General features: G+C 37.8%; 1 protein-coding gene and 1 non-coding gene across 2 annotated transcripts in view; both read right to left on the bottom strand.

The window, feature by feature from the left end:
• Positions 1-22,967, bottom strand: part of LOC135081339 (ankyrin repeat and SAM domain-containing protein 1A-like) — a 25,255-nt gene extending 2,288 nt beyond the window's left edge. Inside the window, exons 1-5 of the mRNA XM_063976058.1 lie at positions 22,706-22,967; positions 10,176-10,256; positions 5,690-5,846; positions 4,629-4,774; positions 1,808-1,933 (exon numbers count right to left, since the gene is read on the bottom strand). Coding sequence (XP_063832128.1) covers positions 1,808-1,933; positions 4,629-4,774; positions 5,690-5,846; positions 10,176-10,256; positions 22,706-22,809 — 614 coding nt within the window. The 5' untranslated portion in view covers positions 22,810-22,967. The remainder of the gene's footprint in view (positions 1-1,807; positions 1,934-4,628; positions 4,775-5,689; positions 5,847-10,175; positions 10,257-22,705) is intronic.
• On the bottom strand, positions 10,304-10,385 carry Trnas-aga (transfer RNA serine (anticodon AGA)). The gene has a single exon. It is a non-coding gene; the product is annotated as a tRNA-Ser (tRNA).

The following is a 22,967-nucleotide window of genomic DNA, read 5'->3' as shown; positions in this document are numbered from 1 at the left end:
GAATCTGCAGCCAAAGACAGATCAATATGTCACAAACTAGTTCTCAGAACCAAATCCATATCCCTATAATCCCAATAAAGAAAACTTTCTCATCTACCCAAATTATGTATTCACATCCCGCCATTTCTTATGGCTTGTGACGTCACGCATCAAGGCAGCCGCCAGGCGTCGCGCCGCCAATTTAACCCTTCGGTAGCGCGCGGAAAATTGACACAAACATTCGCGCGCCTGATCGGAGAAACGCCGGATACGGTAAGCGACATGCACCGACATCGTCAGGTTAACGGATCGATAATGAAGCGGTAATGTAAAGAGTTTTGTAACACTTTGTATAGTGTCAGTATGAACGATGCACAGGTTTTAAAATTATTTTTTGACAAAATATTCGCGCGCCTGATCGGAGAAACGCCGGATACGGGTTAACGGATCGATAATGAAGCTGTAAAGTAGTTTTGTTCCGTTTCATGTGTGAATTAAACGAAGCTAACGTTTAAAATTGTCTTTTAAAATGTGACATTGATACAATCCGAGTGATTCAAAGTAAAAATTGTCTGAAATGGATAAATGTCTCTAAAAAAAATTATACTGGACTGGTCCCTTCTTGCTTGGTATTGACTTGAATCGTCACTTATGCCGGTTTTCACCATCAATCACTAATTAATTTTGAAGTGACCCCTATGAAAACAAAACTCCTGTTATGTGTTACCATAGCGGTCACTTAAAAATTAGGGATTGATGGTGGAAACGGGCATTACCTTCTGAACCACTGAGGTTAAAAAGTTGGGTCTCTCGATTAGGTCCACGGACGTTACATTATTTGTATCTGACATCCAATCACAACAATCGCCGTATCCACAACAACATTTCTCACTTCGCTACAGCCGTAGTAGCAATTTCGTAGGCACGGTACCTATTGGGGCGTCATAACGAACGAATGAATATGAATATGAGTCGATTGGAGCGCGAGCACGCCTTACATTAGCATAAAATAATAACGTGTACACTGGAAGGTAGCAGTTCTTATGTCATAATTGAAGGAGAATTGCTTCATTGACTGTACTGATTCGACGATTCGGCGAGGTTAATAAATGACGAAAACCTACTAATCTAAATTAGAGACACTACTGTATGCGGATTTTTAAAAGTATAATCAACTTATCTATTCTATTCTCGTTTTACCGAAACCTATTCTCACAATTTCTGATAACAACAGTCCATTATAGTGCTTCCACAAGGACAATACAAAGCGTGACCTCCAACATTTTTCATCCAGCCGCTGCCAAATCTTGAAATCGTCTATTCTACACTCCCCAAGCTGGTTAGATGGGTTAAGAACTACTGAAGTTCGCATATCGTCTTTTATAGATCTAGTGCCTCAGTCAGTGCCGGAGGAATGGATTTGACGAGGGAGTGTGTTTTTGTAACGTCAAACTTCAGCGAGGCTTCAGATCTCCTTCAGAATTATATGCTTTGTCACGTCACAATATGTCAATATCACCCCTCCCGAACCGCTTCCATACCTCAAGCACTGTCTGAGTTAAGCGTTAGATCTATAGTCGCTTCTACGACATCCCCAAGGTGATCAAAGATTAGTGATGTGCCTATTTCACTCCGCTGGAACCACAAGGCTTAAGAGCGCTTTCATATTAGGGCGTTAGAAACGCGGCAGCAGCGTTTTTATAATGTGAAGGCATGCATCCGCTGTCACATAGTATGAAATTTTCGGCAGCTCGTCTGTCGCGTGTTTGTAGCTCTGCTAAATCGCCTAAATGTGAAAGCGCTCTAATAGAACCACATTATCACTTACTTGCGACCGTTCTTGCTGGCTCGATGGAGGGGGGTGGAGGAAAACAGCTTCGTGCGACACTTTGGAGGCTTGTATGGGTCCACCAGTTGAGGCATCACGCGGAGTAGGTGCTGGACTGTCTCCAACCTTAGGACAAAGGAGTAAGGTTTAATATGGTTTATCAAATCATAATATGTAGAACGCTAAGATTCTTCCAGGAGATCAATTAAGTTACATCTGTCTGTAGGCTAAGGCTAAGCAATGCTACAGCATATAAATATGACGAGATATCACTAAACGACACAACCCTGAATTTCCCAGAAAGTCTTACTCAAAAATGTATGAAATCATCTTTTGAAGTCATAATAATAAATGAGTTGAAACCATGGCTTGTGTTATTTCGATGTACACAGTCACACACATGACTGAGCAATGGTAGTTGAATAACACTAAATAGATCTACAAGTATACTTCATTCATTAATGTTTTGCATAGAGACATTACAATACGACCTCATTTATTTCAGTAGATAATAAACCAAGGTTGCTTCAATTCATTACGCAAACTCATATCTTTTTACGTGCATATCTTCAAGGATAACTCCAAAGTCCTTTTCCTAAGCCATTAAATTATGTTTAAGTGACTTTAATGTTCAGAATGTTGCCTCGTCCCACGTATAAACAAGTATTACTTACTTTACATAAGCAAACTATGTCCCAGGTAGGGCGAAAGCGGGCAATGCTGGCATACTTGGAATTGTTGCATAATAATTTTAGGCATTTTGTAGGAACTAGGACGACGATAAAGTTTGTATACCTATTGGATACATTTTACGGAATACATAGAGAAAAAGGTATTTTAAAAGGTCCTCCCTAGGCTTACAACACGGTATGCCGTCGCTGTATTGTAAAAAATCTAATGTTTATCTTAGACAGGCTTCAATCAGTTTGCAATAATACCATAGAAAAAAGTTCGCTTGATTCAGCCAAATGACGTCCACTGCTGGACAAAAGTGTACCCCAAGGGTTTCCACAACGACCGGTCCTACACTGCGGTACTTCCCGCGACTTTCACCATATCGTTTATCCCCCTAGTAGGCCAAAACGACCACCATAAAAGTAAGCAAATAAAATGTGATAGAAAAACAAACATATAATATCTTACCTATATCCCTAACTCACAACTCCAACCACCAGCGTCTCAAACGTACAAATTCAAGTCCACTTACATTAAATGCAATTATTTAAGTGGTTAATTACATACAAACTATTCCGCCAAAGTTGCGCATCTAACGTTGAGAGCTAGTAAAGCAACATGCTAACGAAATTCTCTTTCAAGTACCAAGACCGCGGGCGCCTCGTAGTTTATAAATCTTGTGTGCTCAAGTTGCCGTTACCGAGTTACGGTCAAACTATACGATCTAATTAATAATGTGCAACAAAAACTTGCCTTTTATACTTAAGCTGGATAGTCAGAGATTTACAGTATTTCCTATACCTTTTTATCGTGATCAAGAGATAGTAAAGGTAGCAGCGTTTCTTCCACTACTTCTCAGCACAGACCGATTTATTGTCATAGCGTTTAACTTGCCTTGCAATGTATATTTGGGACTTATACTCGTAAGTGCCCTGAGAAGGGTCTTCAATGTAAAGTTACGTGTCCATTTTAAGGTTCTAAACGTATTTTAAATTACTAAAACAATGATAGCCATTATTACCCCAATCTGCTGTAAGTTGATGCCGGTACATTTATTATTTCGGAAAACTATCCAGTAAGTCTTATAAAGGCAAATGCCTTTATAGGTCAATCTAACCGATAAACCGACCCATTTAAAAGAACAATTTCTAGACCTCTCACAAGACCATTAGCAGACATTGAGGGATATCAAAAGGTCCTTTATGCTGGCAACATCCTGTCGTTGACATCATTCTTAACAGGGCAACACTCTTTAATGTATTTTAAAATACTCTGGGGGCTTAGAATAAATAGACATAAGGTTACACGTGGGCGGTACCTTTTGGTCGTTAAGAAATGTTGCCATAAAAGTTGATAGAGAAATCATACTAAATAATAAAAAGGAAATATTTGTATGTTTGTAACGAATGAACTAAAAAGCTACTGAACCGATATCATAAATAGAATTCATGCAGGGGAAGCCGCAGGCAAAAACTAGAACCTAGACAATATGTTGATATGAGTAATGTTGCAATAAGGTTAATTGATGTCTTATCAAGATTAATTTGTAAACCTAATTAAAATAAGCAGCTTATACACATTTACTTGAAGACTAACATGGGATACTTTTCAAACATGTTGTATATTCCGAGTCAGTTTGTGAATTTAAAGTTTCTAAGTTGGAGTACTTAGTGGAATATAGTCAAGTAGCCAGCTTTAGAACTAAGTTATGATTTAGAGGGTCCGTCTGGCAAGTCTTCGCAAATTAGCGCACGCATCTGTAAGTAATGGAGGTCTGTTGAATATTTTTCAACCACTTTCAGAAACTTTTACAGCTGCTTTAGTTGAATATCCAACAAACACTACTTAATATCAGATGACTGTAATTTTTAGCAACTTTATTGCCATTGCCCTGTAAAGTAAGACCTGTGACTAAGCTTCAAACTAGTCAGAATCTTTTATGGTGGTGGAGAACATTGCTTGACACGCCTGAATTCGGACAGCGCAGGAGCGATCGCTGTAAAAATCCTTGAAATTAGGGGGCCCTTTGTCCAGCTGTAGTTTTTCAATTAAGAGTAAGCCGAGAAAATCCTTCGAAGTTAACATGTAATTAACCGGGCGAATAAATAACATTCTGGATTATTCGTTACTTCGATTGCAAACTCACCTCCCATACTGCGCTGCGAGGTCCAAAGCGCTTTCGTCCCTGATGTTCCTGATGGTGACGTCAGCGCCCTTCGCTATCAGCTGGGCCACTACATCTGTGTAGCCGAAGTGGGCCGCTGACAGAAGCGCCGTCTCGTGGTCTTGGGTCTGGAGACAAGGAATAGTGTGATGAATCCCGCCTCTAATGAGATTTCTATTGGAAATATTTTTATCACCTCTAACTACAGGGTTGACGAAGAATTCACATCAGAAGTTTATTCAATAATTGCAATGAGAAAAAATCTGCTTGAGGCAGTCATAGTCTAGTAACAAGACAATAGTATGTGCATTGTGTGCGTACTATATTTAAAATAGGGTAGGTACACTGGACTGCAATGGTGTTAATTTAAAGCATATCATGAGTACGGGGTCAACAACATGGCTACGATGTTGGACTCCCCCTTCCACGCCGCCAAGTGAAGCGGCGTCTCCCCCCTCTTGTCTGCTATGCATGGGGACGCGTTAAATGACCGCAGCATGTGGACTATCTCCATATACTTGACTCACCAGCTAGTCTACATTGACCGGCGGGTTCTTATGAGCGAAAAGAATTGCCACGATGTTGGACTCCTCCTCCCACGCCGCTAGGTGAAGCGGCGTCGTTCCCCTTGTGTCCGCTATGCATGGGGACGCGACAACTGATCGCAGCATGCGGACTGTCTCCCTATACTTGACTCACCAGCTGGTCCACATTGACCAGGGGATTCTTGTGTGCCAGCAGCATGGCCACGATGTTGGACTCCCCCTTACACGCCGCTAAGTGAAGCGGCGTCGTTCCCTTTTGTCGGCAATGCATGGGGTCGCGTCAACTGACGCTGAACTGACTGACTACTTCCCTATACTTGACTCACCAGCTGGTCCACATTGACAGGCGGGTTCTTATGGGCGAGAAGCATGGCCACGATGTTGGACTCCCCCTTCCAAGCCGCTAAGTGAAGCGGCGTCGCCCCCCTCTTGTCCGCTATGCATGGGGACGCGTCAACTGACAGCAGCATGTGCTCTACTACCCTATACTTGACTCACCAGCTGGTCCACATTGACCGGCGGGTTCTTATGGGCGAGAAGCATGGCGACGATGTTGGACTCCCCCTTCCACGCCGCTAAGTGAAGCGGCGTCGCCCCCCTCTTGTCCGCTATGCATGGGGACGCGTCAACTGATAGCAGCATGCGGACTATTTCCCTAAAAACATAACTATGTCACAATTTCCTGCATAATAAATTTACTAAACTGTGCAATTTGTAAACTATTTTTCTTTCTTTCAAAGAGGGGCACATGCAAAGCAAGTATGTAATCCACTGCAGGGTACAGCAGGCCTTTCCCAAAATACACTCAACCACACTGGTCCAGTACGGATTGGTGTAAAAGAGTGTAAGGTAAATGACCAATCTTACTGTCAGATATAATCAAACCTCCGTACAACCTCTAACCTGTGCTCTAACTTATAACGTGCTTATCGAAGCACGGAAATGCTTGTGATAAATGCAAGAAAAATGTCGGAATGGTCGTATACCGACTTCGGCATAAGTTGCTAAACTTTTGGTAACACTAAGCTACAAAATTTAATGTTATATTTTATCTTTATCGTAAAACATGGGACTTGACAAACAACCTTGAGGAATTAATTAAAAACATAACAACTGAGCTAGGAAGCGCCATCTGGCAAAGTTAACAACATTTTCTCTGACTGCAGTGGCATAGAAAAGGACAATGTTCGTTCTCCATACATTGTTCGCCTAAGAACCAACAATTTTGACATATTACTACCCGAAAGCGAAATAATACGATTCTGTGTGTAAGAACAATGATTCCTGATGGACACTTGCCATAAAATTAATGATTAAGAATATTAAATCACAGCGATTTTATAATATGTCGTTTATGACAACATGGCGTCTAATGTATTGTGTGAATGTATGAACACCGATTCGCGAAAAATGTTTTGTATTGTCGTCACGCCGAGTCGCAGCCAAATAGTATAAAATAATAGAACAAGTTTTAGAAATACAACTCGGCATTCCAATTTTATAATATGCCCACATATTGCACGTAAATAAACAACATGAATCGTAGGTTGTTTCCACCCTTGTCATCTGACACATGAAATAAACTCCTATTGTATTATAGATATCGAAGCCGAATCGTATATAATAATAGAATGGGTTTTGGAGATCACTCGGGGTTCCACTTTTATAAAATACCTACATATTGCATAAAAATAACACGAATCATGAGTTTTCTTTTCACCATTTACATCTGACACGAGATAACAAACTCCTATCTCCATGACTACCGTCGTAGTCTATGCCAAAGACTACAATATTTTAAGCAAGAAGTTTCAAACCTTAGCGGCTACGGTAACCCCTGGGCCACATACATCGTGATAACATTCGGTCGACACTGGAACGAAGTCTTGCGATTATGCAAAAAAGCATCGTATTCTAGTGCGGCTATATCACGTTCAACCGGGGTTTTAATTCGACTAAAGTCCTGACTAAAGACTGGAAGAAAATACGCCGCATTGTATGAGCACTTCGTGTTCGTTAAAGCGGCTTCAGATCTAGAGCCCACATAGTTTTCTTTCCAATAATATCCGCAAGTAGCGCTGCATGATCTTTACAACAAAAACGGCAATAGTTATTGAGGTGCCAAAATTATATGATTACTTTGGCACGGTATTATACACGTTCGAAGATTTGTCATTTTCATTCATTTCATCATCATCATCATCATTTCAGCCACAGGACGTCCACTACTGAACATAGGCCTCCCCCAATGACTTCCACATCGCACGGTTGGTAGCGGCCTGCATCCAGCGCCTTCCCGCTACCTTTATCAGGTCGTCGGTCCACCTTGTGGTGGGTTGACATTGCAGAATATGACTTTTGATAGGTTCATCATAGAATTCGGCGGGGATATCCTCACGGAGGAAGTTCGTAAAAGGGCGGAACAAGATCTTATAATAATGCAAGGCCGAAGCTGTAACGCGCGTGCTCCTACGTGTAATCCGGCGAGTATGCAATAAATAGTAATGTCTGGTAAATAGTGGTAATACGTATCGTTCGTTCGTTCATTTCAGCCGAAAAGACGTCCACTGCTGGACGAAGGCCTCCCCCAAGGATTTCCACGAAGACCGATCCTGCACCGCTCGCATACAGGCACCTCCCGCGACCTTCACCAGATCGTCGGTCCACCTAGTGGGAGGCCTGCCCACGCTACGTCTTTCGGCTCGTGGTCGCCACTCAAGAACTTTCCTGCCCCAGCGGCCATCAGCTCTACGAGCTATGTGCCCCGCCCCGTCTATGTCTATATGCGCTACGATTACAGGGTATCATTTTGCATAGTCGCAAGACTTCACTCCGCTGCTGTCAAATCAATGTCGCATAATGTTATCGCAATGTGTGTGGCCCTTGGCCAAATCACAGAAGCCTATGCGAAGAAAGAGCACTTGAATGACAATGAAAATCAGGGTTACCATTTTATAAGATCTCCTCACTATTGAGGGTAACAAAGTAACATTAATAATCTAGCCATTAATTACATTTATTACCTATACGAGAAAGTAAAGCAACATGCGGTTTTATTTTAATTTGTAAAATATTTGTAACAGTTTGTTCCAAGTTTAGTTTTACAACAGTATTGCTGTTTCAGCTGTCACTGTGAAGCTTTGGGAAAATAAATAAATACAAAAAATATTAACATAAATATTTATTTAAGTTTTTATGTTCATTATCATAATAATTATGCCAATTTAAGTTACACTGTGTGACAGTCTTTGACACTAAACAAACTCTTCAAATACCTACCTACAGGGCGTTTTTATAGTTACTCTTGCTGATGAAACAAGAAGGGTTGATTCTACTACTGAAATACAACTACTTTTCTTACAGGACCAATATCAAATTCTCAAAAAAATTCACATCCTCGTGATGGTGATAATTTCTATGGAGAGGTTTTTTTTTATATTCGGTCTCTTGGGATAAGTTATTCCATTTGAGCAGTAGAATTAATCCTTTTTATTTGATCACATATAAAAATAACACAAGTGTGTGTGTTTAGGAAAACTTCTTCTTTGGTATGGTATCACTACGGAGTTATAATGTCGGCAACTCTGTATCACTGACTTGTAACTTTCAAACAGTATGAATAATAAGGGCACCACATTGGTTTTCTTTCTGAAAAAAGGCTTTCACTTTTAGTACTAACCCTTTAGCACTATTTCATTGAAATAAAAATACAATAAACGCACAGAAGACTGAAATTGAGTCAACTGACGTGACATTTATAATTTGTTGACATTATGACAGTTTGACAAGACTAGGGATTGAAAAAGTTTTAATTGAAAAAGTAAAATGACAATTTATTAAAACGATTCACAAGGATATAATCGATTAAAAATATTTATAAAATGTTCTGATACTTGCCTGTAGCGATTATCCAATCCTGGTTTCTACTGAAAAACTACTTCGTGGCAAGATTTTAATAAAATAATAAAATCTTTATCTTCTCTTTCACAATCTATAAAAGTTCATTATTTTGGTCTATTATTAATGTGCTATGAATGAGGGTTTTCGCGATTGAAAAATCCGCGAGATGGCAATACGTAGACGCGAGGTCCAAATGCTGCATGATTGGTGGATATCTGTCAATGTCATGTCAAAAATAACCAATCATGCAGCATTTGGACCTCACGTCTACGTATTGCCATCTGGCGGATTTTTCAATCGCGAAAACCCTCATTGGCATAGATTATGAGAGACTGGCAACTATACTAGGTTGATATTATGTTTCTCACACTTCAACTGGCATTGGATTCAACATCGGATTCTGACACTTTTACAGTTATGATACCATGAATATCAGTTTATGGTCCTAATTATTTTTATTTTATTTACGACCTTCGACCAGTTGGACACTTTAGATAGCTTCTTGTAATAGTGTCAATATCTTTTTAGCTTTTAACGCAAATCTAGTCTTCAAAGCAGTTTAATCGATTTATTTTATTTTCAAAATCGATATTTTATTGTCTATGATGGCCGCAGGAACATCACTATACATGGACTCCCAGCAATAAAGTACGGTAATGCCTCGTACAGATTTTATCGGCAAAAATTATGGAACTTGATAGGTTTTAGACCATGCCACGCACCAAAACGTCCGGAAGTTGTAATAGTATTATAGAATAACCGTTAAAAGACTTATTTATTTAATTTTTCAATGCTTAAGTGTCCATTAGAACGAAAGGGTGCTTAATGTATTAAAAAAAATAGAAAATAATTATGATGGGTTAATGTTTTTGGGCGGTTTTTTAGGCGGTTTCTGACAATGTCCTTTATGAGTGAATGCATACGACGCCTAACGATTATCAAAAGCAATTTAAGCGCGGGGAAATTGCCTTCGCTATTCTTGGAGGAGAAAGTTAGTCGAGAATGTATTTTATTGAGAAGTTACTCGCTAATGTACTGTAACAACAATCTTTCAGTATAACTTTTAATTTAAATTGAAACTTACTTGTGACCATTTAGACATGCATGATGGAGTGGTGTGTACCCATTGTCGTCTTGTACATTGACGCCAGCGCCTCTTCTCAGACTAAAACAAAAAAATATTCATGTTTAAAAAAAAAGCAAAAAGAAATTCGCAGTCGGTAGGATTCGAACCTACGCTCCCAGAGGGAATCTGATTTCTAGTCAGACGCCTTAACCGCTCGGCCACGACTGCCACATGAGAATGGACGAAAATAGCGTTCACGTATTCAGAGCGTTCCATTTTATTCCGCAGCTGTATAAAAGTTGGCATTTGTAAACATTTACAACTATATGAATTATAATCACTTTATTTGTCTTTGATAAACATAATATTTTTATTAGTCTCTGCCAATAGATAAACATTCATTCGTACCTACAACAAGTAGGTATAATCATGGCCTACGCATCAGTTTATTAAGCCAGTAAGTATAAATTTAGAGAAGACAACTCAACCAAACAGTTTCCATCATGAATCTGGCCTTGACATAAAGCTGGTCAACGAACCACAGGACAATGTCCCTCAGCGAGCGAACGAAAATCAACTCAAGTGTGAAAACTTAAAGTTCACGAGACTTGACTAATAGGTGTATACCTAATTGTGAACATCGCAAATCACTTATGTCAACAGAATGTAGGTTAGCCTAGCAGAAAAAGGAAAAGAGTCATTGAAACATGTAGGTCAGGTAAGATCATGAACGTAAACTAAATTGTAATACCTTATGAATAAACATTGGACCTAATAAACTCCCTTGTTTGGTAAATGGAAGAATAGGGAATTTTAGCTCCCCAATTTGACTCTTAAATTATTAATTTAAAGTCAATGTTTCGTATTCTGGGATAATTACGATAAAATATAGTCAACCATTCCATTAAAATTAATAGAAGTCCGCAAAAAAATTTGACAGCGGAAAAAGGCTACGTTAGAATCGCAAATTACCCAAGCATGATAATTTCACCGAAGCCCAATTTGCGACCAAAACACAAACATGTAGAGATCAAATTGCAAAGGCAAAGGAAACTTTAGAGAATGCAAATAGACGGTCAAGACGAGAATTTATCAAAGCGGAACCTGAACTTAAGACAGACCGTCCAAGACTCAGGTAAATGTTTTACCCTTTTTAAATTGCCGGATGGATTCGCAGAAAAAATGTTATGCGGAGATACTTTTTAGACAGTAGGTAAAACAATACGAATAGATGAAATACCAATACGAAAACGCTTTGGTACCATGTAAAAGCAATTTAAACTTTAATGAACCAATAAAGGAACACTTAACGTTGTTTGAAGCTATGCTATTACAATCAGTGTAAAATCTAGCTATCATTTCAGCCAATCATTATAGTCCATTGTATCAAGCGTTACTGTTTAGAATAGCACTCACCTGTCTACATCGAAAACTTTCGCTTTCAATCTCTTTGTCTTAAGCCAACTTCTATTTAAGTTATACCTCACATCCGATAGATGGAAATCGAAATTGTTGCCACAACACTTCACTGTTTTTTCATCCATATTACAATCAAAAACAGAAATATTGAAGTTGTTATTCTCACAACGGGGCTGTCCCGCGAAGGCAAAGATGGTCACTAGTCGAAGTTCAAATAAAACTAAATGGGGAGAAAGAAATGAGTCATAGGAAAGCCACAACTCAGAACAGGTTTGAGAGGTGGACAATAAAATAGCACCTCGTCAGACACACATGACCGCAAAACAATTGAAGAAACACTGTTATCCGAACCGATGATTACTTGGGTACCAGCCTTGTGATAAGCTACGAAATTTAGATAAGATAATTATGCGAAATGGACCAAGTGAATAATGATGAATACTGTTTATAGAATAACATCCATGAACCCAGATTAGTGATCGGAGAATTATCATATTGCATTATCAATGTTTTGACGATTCGATTAAACCATACTAATGTTAGAACAGAACCCAAATGGCAGCTCAAGTAGGTAGTTGTTGTGACAAAAATACAATTTGCTGAATAATAGGAGAAAGTTTGTACATCATCGATTGGTGGTAAATGATCATAAAATTGTATGTAGTGACAGATTTCGGTGTAAATATTTCATTTCAGGAATGGGAAAACGTGACTTGTGCAGAAACGTGCAAAAGAGGACTAAAGAAGTTCAATACTAAAAAGAAACATGCTAAATAGTACGATGTTATGACAACAATCGTTAACACAATGAACAAAGGCAGGTCAATGGGCCAAAGAATCGTTTCTACTTGTCACATCTATTTATTACTCATACTCATAATGGTACGTGGGCCCCGCTTTTAGCTCTATTTCAGTTGTTTAGGGTTATACGAGGAAAACATTTGCATGACGTCCGTAAGTCTTAATATGGACGACTTTATGACATTACTAGGCCCACCTTTTTAATCCTGGGTTTTCTATTTTATTGGTTACTCATGAAATTAGTAAGGCTATTTTAGGCGCACACCGTTGATTTTAGTTGGCCGATAGTTGTGCCCGATTTTAAATTGTATGAAGAATCGGCCAAATCGAATCGGCGTAGTGTGCGCACTCCCATACATGCCCATACTGATCAACTGCCCGACTAAACTATCGGCCGACGAAAAATCAACGGTGTGCGCCTACTCTAATAGAGTTTAAATTTACATTGGCTACTTCAAATTTATTGTACACTAGCTGACCCGGCGAACTCTGTTCCGCCTTAAAGGCAATAAATAAGCCATCGCAATTTTTCCTTATTTGCTCACCGTTTAGACCTACCCTGGACTACGACAAACATTTTAAAACCAAAATCAGCTCAATCGGCACAGCCGTTCTCGAGTTTTAATCAGACTAACGAACAGCAAGTCATTTTTATTTATATAGATAGATAGATAGATTACAGATGAAAACAGGGACTGAAGTCCGTTTTATGTATCTTGGACTACATAATTCGAGTATGTAAACAGAACTTAAGCAAGTGTTTGTTGCAGATTTGTACCAAAACCGCAACTAAATGTTAGCTTCACGCGAGGTTCCGTCAAATAATATCCGTCATAGTTTGTAAATATTCGATTACAATGCCAAGTTAACAACGATAACAAAACTAACATGTGGTTTGATTGAATCATGAAATGCAAGCTTATAATAATGTAGAACTGGAGTAGGTACTTGATATTATAGAGTAGTAGTATTAGTATAGTAAAGGTTTACCTGAATCTCCTTACAAGTCCCCTCACAGTGTTGTTAATGACATCGAAATTGGCATGCCAAAACTTCATCCTGGCCGCAATATCTTATAGTCATATGCTCACTGTTTTTGCACTCACAACTAGCCACACCTATTATTTAGCGTTATCGGTTACATGGTGTGTTCCACACAAATATTGGTTAAGTAATGTTACGGGAAACCGAACCGAGCGTCCCACCGACAGTCGCTGACTAACCGACCTGGTGGGTGAATCATAGGACCAGCCAACAGGTCGCTTTAGTTAGAGGTTTTTTATTGCGGTATTTTCGCGCGTAACTGTTTCTTTGGAGGAGGCCAATGAGATTGCTCTACTCTATCTGGTTTTGGCTGTTTGGCTTTTGTTTGATGGTTAATTAGAGATACAAAGACTGAATGGTGTTAAATATGCCCGGTTGATTTCCTTTGTTACTTTATTATCCTTATTATAAACATATTAAGGTATGTTTACATTACTACGTTCTCTTTACGTGGTGTGCGTAGGACATTATAAGAGACAGAAGCCGGTACAACCGACATAAGGACATGGGCATTTCTCCACTAAATGGAAAATCGCTGTCCCAAGCTAAATTTATGTAGTAAACCTTAAAATTTCTCAGGTTTTTGTATCAATACCGACATAGAATTAGGTATTCTTAGCATGACATAGCATATTTAGTAATTTAATCATAGAATATTCGAATAAATAACCTCAAACGTTTCAAATCACAGTCCCCTGGTACGTCCCTTTTCCAGAATTACACATATTGTTACAAATGTTTATTATATTGCTGTTGATTTTGAATAAAAAATATCCAAATACATTAACAATAACAGTTAGCATCTTAATACATCACAAACAATGTTTACAATATAATTTTAATCAAAATATCCTTCTGAGAATGATATTTTGATTAAAATTATTCTGAAATTATTAAAACATTCCCCTGTTAAAATTTTAAAACCGGTTTAAAGTCATATTTAGTTTTGGCGCAAAGCACTTAGATCGCGAAACGGAACGCAATAGGTGTTAAGGTTGTTCAGTTGTGTAGCTAGTGGCCAGCCGCTATTTTGTTTAATGCTACTACTGCGTCATCTGGTGAACTACGCGTCTCGGCCGTCAGTGAAAACATTCCCCTGGTGAGCCTTTTTTTTACTATTTTAAGAGTTTTAATAACGACAATTTGTTTAAATTAATTAATCTTCTAGTATGTAGCCACATACGTTGCGTTTATTTTAATGTTTTTAAATGATATTGTTTTATGAAGTATTCACGTAAAAATAACATTCCCCTGGCGAACATTCCCCTGTCATTTCATAGCACAGGGTACTGTTCATACCACAGGGGACTGTTCATACTACTGTTTTCCTAGGTTTTGACCACTAAAATAACGTCTTTTTAGTAGGTATTATCTCAAAATTTCACTGAAAAAGAAGCTACGCGAAACATGAGAAGAATTTCTAGAACAAAAACGTATAGCTGTGCAATTATGATATCATCGACTTGAAACATTACCCTACAAGAAAAATTGAAAAAAAGAAGAAAAAAGTAAAACTTTAATTAAAATCAGTTAAAGATATGAGTTGTCGTGAGCATAAGGCTGTAAAAAAGGTTTGGAGGGAGCACTGTGCTAAGTTTCGTGCAAAAAAGAAAGTCATGAAGACATGACAAATAATTTGTGTTTCTTTACGAGATCGAATCAGAAATGAGGAGATCCGTAAACGAACTAAAGTCGGTGACATAGCCCGACGGATTAGCAAGCTGAAGTGGCAATAGGAAGACACATAGTACGCAGAACTGATGGCCCATCGGCAGCAAGGTTCTGTAGTGGAGGCCGCGTGGACGTTCCACGCTGCGTTTTACGGTACACAAGGTGGACCGACGACATTATAAAGGTAGTAGGAAGGCGCTGGACGCAGGCCGCTACGAATCGATCAACATGGAAGTCTTTGAGGGAGGCCTATGTTCAGCAGTGGACGTCCTATGGCTGAAATGATGATGATGATAATGAACAAATAATTTCGGAAGAGAAAATACCTACATCTGATTCAGAAGATTTCGCAGAAGAACATCAGGCGACTTTAAGATCATCTGACCCAACACGAAATAACAAGAATAGCGTTTCAATATTACATTCACCAGAAACGGGGTCAAAAAACAAAAATTAGCAGTAATAATGTTTTTTGTTTATTACTTTTTGTATTTTTTTGGTTCTGTTTTAAAAGGCAGGATACTACATTTTTGATTATTATAAAGATTGACTTTAGTGTCATACAATTTAAGTCTTAAAACTTAATTGTTCGTTAAGTTTAATGCTACTGTTATTAGGCTTAAGAAAAGTCATTATAAATTAGTAATATTTGTTTTAATAATAATATTTTTTGTTTCAAAAACTTACATATTTTTATAATGGCAAAGAAAAATAAAGAGTTTGTTTACTTAAAGTAAAATACTAATTGTTTTTGTCCATAAAACATTCCCCTGGGTGGTTGCAACAGTCCCCTGTCGCAGTTTTGCGAAAAATCGCCAATAACTCAAAAACTAAGGGGAAAATGTGTGGGCTTTTTTAGATATGTATTTAAATTACCCCTGAATTTCATTAGCAAAATTTCTCAACAATTAATAAAATTACTTCAGGACAGTCTTGTATGGACGATTTTCCAAATAGCAGAGAAACACCCACATAAGGACGACTTAATACACCTCACGCATGATGATGCTATGTGAATGCACCTTTATTATAAAGTAAACACGAGGAAAGAATTAACATAAATACGTTTAATAACTAATTAAGTACAACATGTACTACCGTTTATTGGTAACATAGCGCATCAGGTTTGTAGTATTTACAATATGTACCCATCTAGGTAAGTACTATGTAGATAAACGAAAATCGATTTATCCGCAAAACGGATTAGATTAGCTTTTCAGAAACAGATGATGCTCTACCTATTACAATCACGAATCACGATTTTTAAATTTTGTATTGAAACTGAAACTAATAAATAAACAAAGATCAACTTTGATAGTAGATCATGAACCCATGTGAAAAAGTCATTATCATGACCTTTGCCCAGAATGTTAAGATTGTTCAATCATCAATGATCATAACTCAGGTAGAAAGTAGTGTTTTATCTGTGCCCATAATCACGGAAACACTCAATCGACAATTAAAATGTTCGTTCGTTCGTTCGTTTCAGCCGAAAGACGTCCACTGCTGGACAAAGGCCTCCCCCAAGGATTTCCACAAAGACCGGTCCTGCGCCGCTTGCATCCAGGTACTTCCCGCGACCTTGCCCGCAGAATCGCTAAAATCAAGTGGCAGTGGGCGGGGCACATAGCTCGAAGAGCTGATGGCCGCTGGGGCAGGAAAGTTCTTGAGTGGCGACCACGAGCTGGAAGACGTAGCGTGGGCAGGCCTCCCACTAGGTGGACCGACGATCTGGTAATTAAAATGTACCGTCACGAAATCGGGTCAACTTGATAACGCCATTACGTGATTGGATCGCCAATCGCGTCCATTTCACTGATAAATAACACCTATTAAGAGGTATTATTCCGGGTAAGGGCTCTTTCCCACGGAGTTTCTTGCAGTCAGTTTTTTGCAGGAACTGCTTTTTCAAGATCCAAGTAGTTTTAAGAACGAGAGCCGTTAAATCGGCAATCCAGTTTTGCGGGATGCAGTCCTGCATGACCTCTCAAAACTGGACTGTCGTGTGAAAACACAATCATCATTTAAGACATAGGACGTCCACTAGAGCTGAACAAAGGCCTCCCAATGATTTCCACAATGACCGGTGGGTCTGGTATCGGCCTGGATCCAGCGCCTACGTTGCGGGACAATGCAAACAGGATGTTCGGGATCAATCAATCAAATCAATCAGCAATGCAGGATCCCGAAGAACCCGAAGAATTGGATTGCCGTAGAAAAGGGCCCTTAAAATAGTAAACAGTCGATTGAAGATTGCTGCTACTTTCACGAAACTCTCGCAAAGTCGCAAACCTCTTTAATTAGTATCTACAACTGTCAAATACCCGATCCATGGCTAATGCGCTAATTAGTTTAGCTTCACTGAATCCTTAGAAATAATTTGGTAAACAAAACAGCCAGCATAGGTAAGCTAGAACATTCCAATAGTAATTTCGTTGCGAAGTTACGCTTGCGGAAAATATGGTGGATAATGTTATTTTCACACCTTTTGCAAAGAGTATAAGGTAGGGCATATTTTCTATAAGTCAACATTTACATGTAAACACAGATAAGTGCCTGACCATCCCAGGTTTCGTGCTAAAAATATCCGAATATTAGCTTAATGCGTAACGCTTAGCGTGTCGACTGTACCATAGCAAACGCATGCCGATTTATTATGGTTTTCATCCATATGTACAACATGGCATACAGAATTTCCATTTCCATTACGTCGGTGACACGTTTTTCGCGGATTATTCCCGATGGTATTGAATTTATTTTGAAGGTCTGTTAGGTGGATAGCAGTCAACCATGCTTGTTTAGGAATTGAATTGCTGATGGACAAAATTGCGCAGATTTTATATTTCCGCACAGTGCAATGTTCTGCATACTAACTCTATACTAAACTAAGTGCATGTGCAGCCTGGTTAGGCAGTCCTGGACTAACACGGACATACGAAAGTTCAACGATCGTTCCTCAACATCGATTGGCGTCTGGCCCGCAGCCAAACACTTCACTTTAATGGTTTCAGTTATCCCACTTCCTTAAATAGATAACTGCTTTTAGATTACAGTCGTACCTTTGATATTGAGATTTCTTTTTAAGAGTAGACTAGCTATTTGTACTACCGACACAGATATGCAATGAAACATTTTGTTTTTGTACAACTGCAGACTATCCAGAACTGCAATCCATCCACTAAATGGTACAAATAAATAAATAGTTTGGCTACAAATGTGCCTAAGGCCTTCTGAATTTATCATGGAAATGTATGACATGTACACATAAAAGATGGTCAAAATAACTATTATTACTTCATTTTCGTTGAAAAAAAGCTATTAAAATCACAGTATTATGCTTGTGATGTGAATCTGTAGATTTTGAATACCAATTTCATAGTTAATTATGTAGGTTTATTATTTAAGAAATCTGTAAAATAAATGTTATCTATGTAATCACACAACCATCAAGACATTTATTGTTGCAGAAAGACAACAAACAATAATAATTTACTAGTTTGTATTTTTTAACAGTTTTCCTCAATCCATACAAATTTAAAAAAAAAAAGTACAATGAAGCCATTTTTGGTCCTATTAGTAATAACATCACCTTGTTGGTGATCCAAAATAAATAAAAGCTACTAAAATTGTTTTTTTTTTTACTGTAGAGAATGCTCTATTTTTTTAGTTTTATTTAGGTAGAATGAAGCTTACTGCATGAAACTGCATTGTCTAGTAAATCCTTATAATTAAGTAAAGTTAAATGGTGAGTACATCATGCTTAAGCTGTTATTATCATCCCATAAGGGGGCGTCCATAAATTACGTGAGGCTTTTAGGGGGGGGAGGGGGTCAACAAAAACCTCATCAAATCTCACGTGGGGGAGAGGGGGGGTCTCGGGAAATATCACGTATTTTTTTCCACAAGAAATAGAGAAATAGTTTGCCAGAAAACTGGGTTAAATCTTAAGTAAAAAAATTGGCCAAGTGCGTGTCGTGCCACGCGCAGTGTAGGGTTCCTTAGTTGTCCGTCGTTATCACAATATATTTCAGAAGTAAGCAATTACTTCATCTAAAGTCACTTTTAATATTTTCTTCTAAGGAATTTTTATTAGGTATGAAATTTTATAATACATGAGTAAAACGACTATTACTCTTGAACTAACTGTAATCTATCTTAACCGCTATAGTTTTCCTTGAAAGTTCATAAAAAGCACTATAATCTTGAATTTTTCCAGATTTATCAAGCCAACAGTTTAGTTTTTAGCGGGGGGGAACGCCCTACTCGGACAAAAATTGGCACTTTAAACTTTAACATTTTGCAAACGGATCCCTAAATCGAAAAATGGTCTTAGAAACCCCTAAGCCATTTTAAAAGACCTACCCACACGATGGGGTAGAAGACGAAAAAAATACCATCCCCACTTTACATGTAGGGGAGCTACCCTAAAAAATTTTTTTTTTCAAAATTTTATTCTACCGTTTTGTCGTCGTGATTAATATACATACCTCTACAAAATTACAGCTCCCTAGTGCCAATAGTTTCCAAGCAAAACCTCGGACAGACAGACAGCCAGACATATCGAAACTATTAAGGGTTCCTTGTCAGGACTAAAAAATGATATTTGTATGATGATAATGTCATTATATTCTATAATCTATACAGTCTCAATATTTGTTTAAATACAACTAAAAATGCTTCCGTCTGCATGTGTGAATACTAAAATGCAGAATAAATGACGAAATTAAGAAAATTATAAAACAAGTTCTTTTTTTATCAAAATCGATTTTGCTAGATTATTAGTGATTTTGTAGAAAGGAACAATTAGACTAGGTACTTCTGTAAAAAAACAATGTGACCCTAGTACTAACCGCTGTCACTACACGTGAATTTCTGGATCTATTCGTAATCAGTGGGCTTAGTGCGACTTTACACAATCGTCATCCGCTAGCGACTGCGTAAAAAATGACATACATTAAATGTATGATGATTGTACAGCGTCCCTAGCAGATACTTTCAAGAACTAAAATCTTAAACTTTATAGATCTTTTTGATGCACTCGTTAGCAACAACGTTAAAGCACACAAAAAAAATGTTAAATATTACTCCAAAACTATTAAATTTCGGATTTTTTTTAATATCACGTGAGATTTGGGGGTGGGGGAGGGGGTCAGGCAAAATCTCACCAAATCTCACCAAGGGGGGCGGGGGGGTTGAAAAATAGCCAAAATTGTCTCACGTAATTTATGGACGCCCCCTAATCAGGCTAAAAAAGTATTTTTTTTCAACCATATCTTCACAGCATAAAGTTCGAATTGATGTGGGCTCTATTTAACCATAGCCTAGATAAGGGTTAAAGTATCTGCATGTATAAGTACTTCTTAAAATATGTAAACTTATTGATGACATGGTCTTCAATAGTACACTCGCCAGCAAAAATATGGAATCACCCTATTTATTCCGAGCGATCATAAGAACTAAATGACTATAGAAGATCAATAAAAAGGATACCATTTTAAAGGAGATATTAACTTAAAATTGATACCATAGATACATACAATACATAGTCATTCAGTTCTTAAGACCGCTCGGAACATAAAGGGGTGATTCCATACTTTTGCTCGTAAGTATAGAATGATTATCTTACATACAACCAGGATTGTCAAAAAAATACTTCTTATCTTAATCTATCTAACATAAACAATTTTATCTCAGCACTAAAACTTAGAAACCTATTTTATCTCCAATAAGAACATTTATTTTAATGAGAGAGATTTTCAGTCAGCTGGATATGCCTGACCCTCACCGAGAATGTAAGTTTAAGACAGAATTAAAATGTGATTCGCAATGTTACGAATATTACGATGTCTGTTTTTGAAGGGTTTGTTTTCATCTAATGTTGTGGACATCTAATAATAATAAATATAATAATAAATAAATATAATAAATATTTATTCACTTAAACAACCCAGTAATTTACAATATAAAGTAATTAGTAAAATTATGTTACTCTAGGGTTAGTTTTAATTTTTAGTGTCACAAAAACTTGGACCCCTGACCCGGAAACTAGTAAAAAACTGTATTATCAGGGTCAGTGATTCCTCAAACGGATTTAATAAAAAAAACACAGGACAGTGTTTAAACAACCAGGAAGTGGGTTACTGAGTTACATAAAAATTATTAAGATAACTAGGTATACAAAGAGGGAAAAGATAAAAATAAAAACAAATCATTAATTACCAAGGCCGAGCTGCACCATCCTACCCTGACTTTGACGAACGTCAAAAATCTGTCAAACTCCATACAAAAAGCACTGGTTATTGTAACTGTTACGGTCAAAATAAGGTGGCGCAACCAAGCCCAAGTATACATGAGAGCATATATTTGTTAGTGTGAATGTGTTTGTATGTGTGTGGTGTGTGTATGTGTGTGTGGTGTGTGTATGTGTGTGTGTGTATATGTGAGTGATGAATACTACGTTCTTTTATTTATTTATTTTAGAAGATTTTCGGTGTCTGCATAGGATAGGTTCTGGAGATATGTTGTGGCATTCTTAACCACTTCATATCTATTTAAGTTGTATATGGATGTGAATTTATGCAGTGTATTGTACAGTTTACAGGAAAGGGCATCGCACTGGCGTTTTGCAAAAGTCGTTCTACAAATTTTTAGGCTACAAACTTTGGTAGTAGAGCGTCTCTGTGAGAGAATGTTTGCATCAAATGGAAGAGTAGCGTGCTTTCGCAAAATGCACCGAAGAACATATAATGCGTAAATATAGAAACTATTTTGATATTTTTTTAGTCAATTACATACCACATCAATTACTCAAATTAAACAGCATATCAGACTACATTTTTATAGCAAAATAGGTCTTATTGCAACTACATAGGATGGTGAATGTTTAGCTTTACGTACTGTCATCTGTACATGTGACAGCATGTCAAGGTAAACACTGTGGAATTTGTGGTTGTAACAACGTTATGGTCCTTTACCATAATATTTTAAATATGTAATTCAAATTACTACTTGCGTGAAAATTCATATAAAATCTTTATCTTGCCTAATATTATGCCAAGTAGATACTTATAAATGTACATGTAATGCAAGTTTCTGAAAACTGTTAATCATAAAATTAATTAATAAAACTCCTACTTACTACCTACATGTTTACTAAACCACTAGCTACAGAGAACACAGAATACAAAAGCATACTCACATATATCTAAGAATAATTTAAGGAAACCCGCTTGAGATTCTAAGAAACTCGAGTAGGTATAGTTGGTGAGGATGTGTAGATAAATACCTACATAGTATGGCATCAACTGACCTTGCAATCAATAAATTAATCGCTGTTCAAATGGATTCTACGACACAATAAACAATAATCATCAACATAACGATGTAGCTATAGGCGATGATCAGTCAAGAAATGCTGATAAGCTAGTAAACATTGAAAAAAATCTCCCCTACAAGTTACAAGAAAACACTTCGATATTGTTGATCAATGACAGCCTACGTGGTTCTTGCATTCTGACATGATAGTAAATTAAACGTACTTTGCAGTATGCTACATTTCACCAAAACCGGCCGCAAAGTGATCTTATCATTTGCTAAAACATGAAAAGACCCACCTTGTAAAAGGACCACTCCTTTTCGTTATTTGTCCCAGTATTTTTTCGACAGTTCGCCTCTCGCCATTGCGGGCTGCATCTAGCAACTCCTGGCCCCTCCCCATGGCCCATTAATGGTTAATATCACACACAAAAACAACACAAGGTGAAATCATTTCAATTTTTTACACTAGACTTCACTACACATTACAACTTCATTGATCGCGGCGCCATGTTTGAGAAATCGAGAATTTGACGTGAGCGTGAATGCGCTCTAGCGGCC

The sequence above is a fragment of the Ostrinia nubilalis genome, chromosome 19 (assembly GCF_963855985.1).
Source record: "Ostrinia nubilalis chromosome 19, ilOstNubi1.1, whole genome shotgun sequence".
Classification (NCBI taxonomy): domain Eukaryota; kingdom Metazoa; phylum Arthropoda; class Insecta; order Lepidoptera; family Crambidae; genus Ostrinia; species Ostrinia nubilalis.
This window is presented reverse-complemented; position numbering and strand designations above follow the sequence as displayed.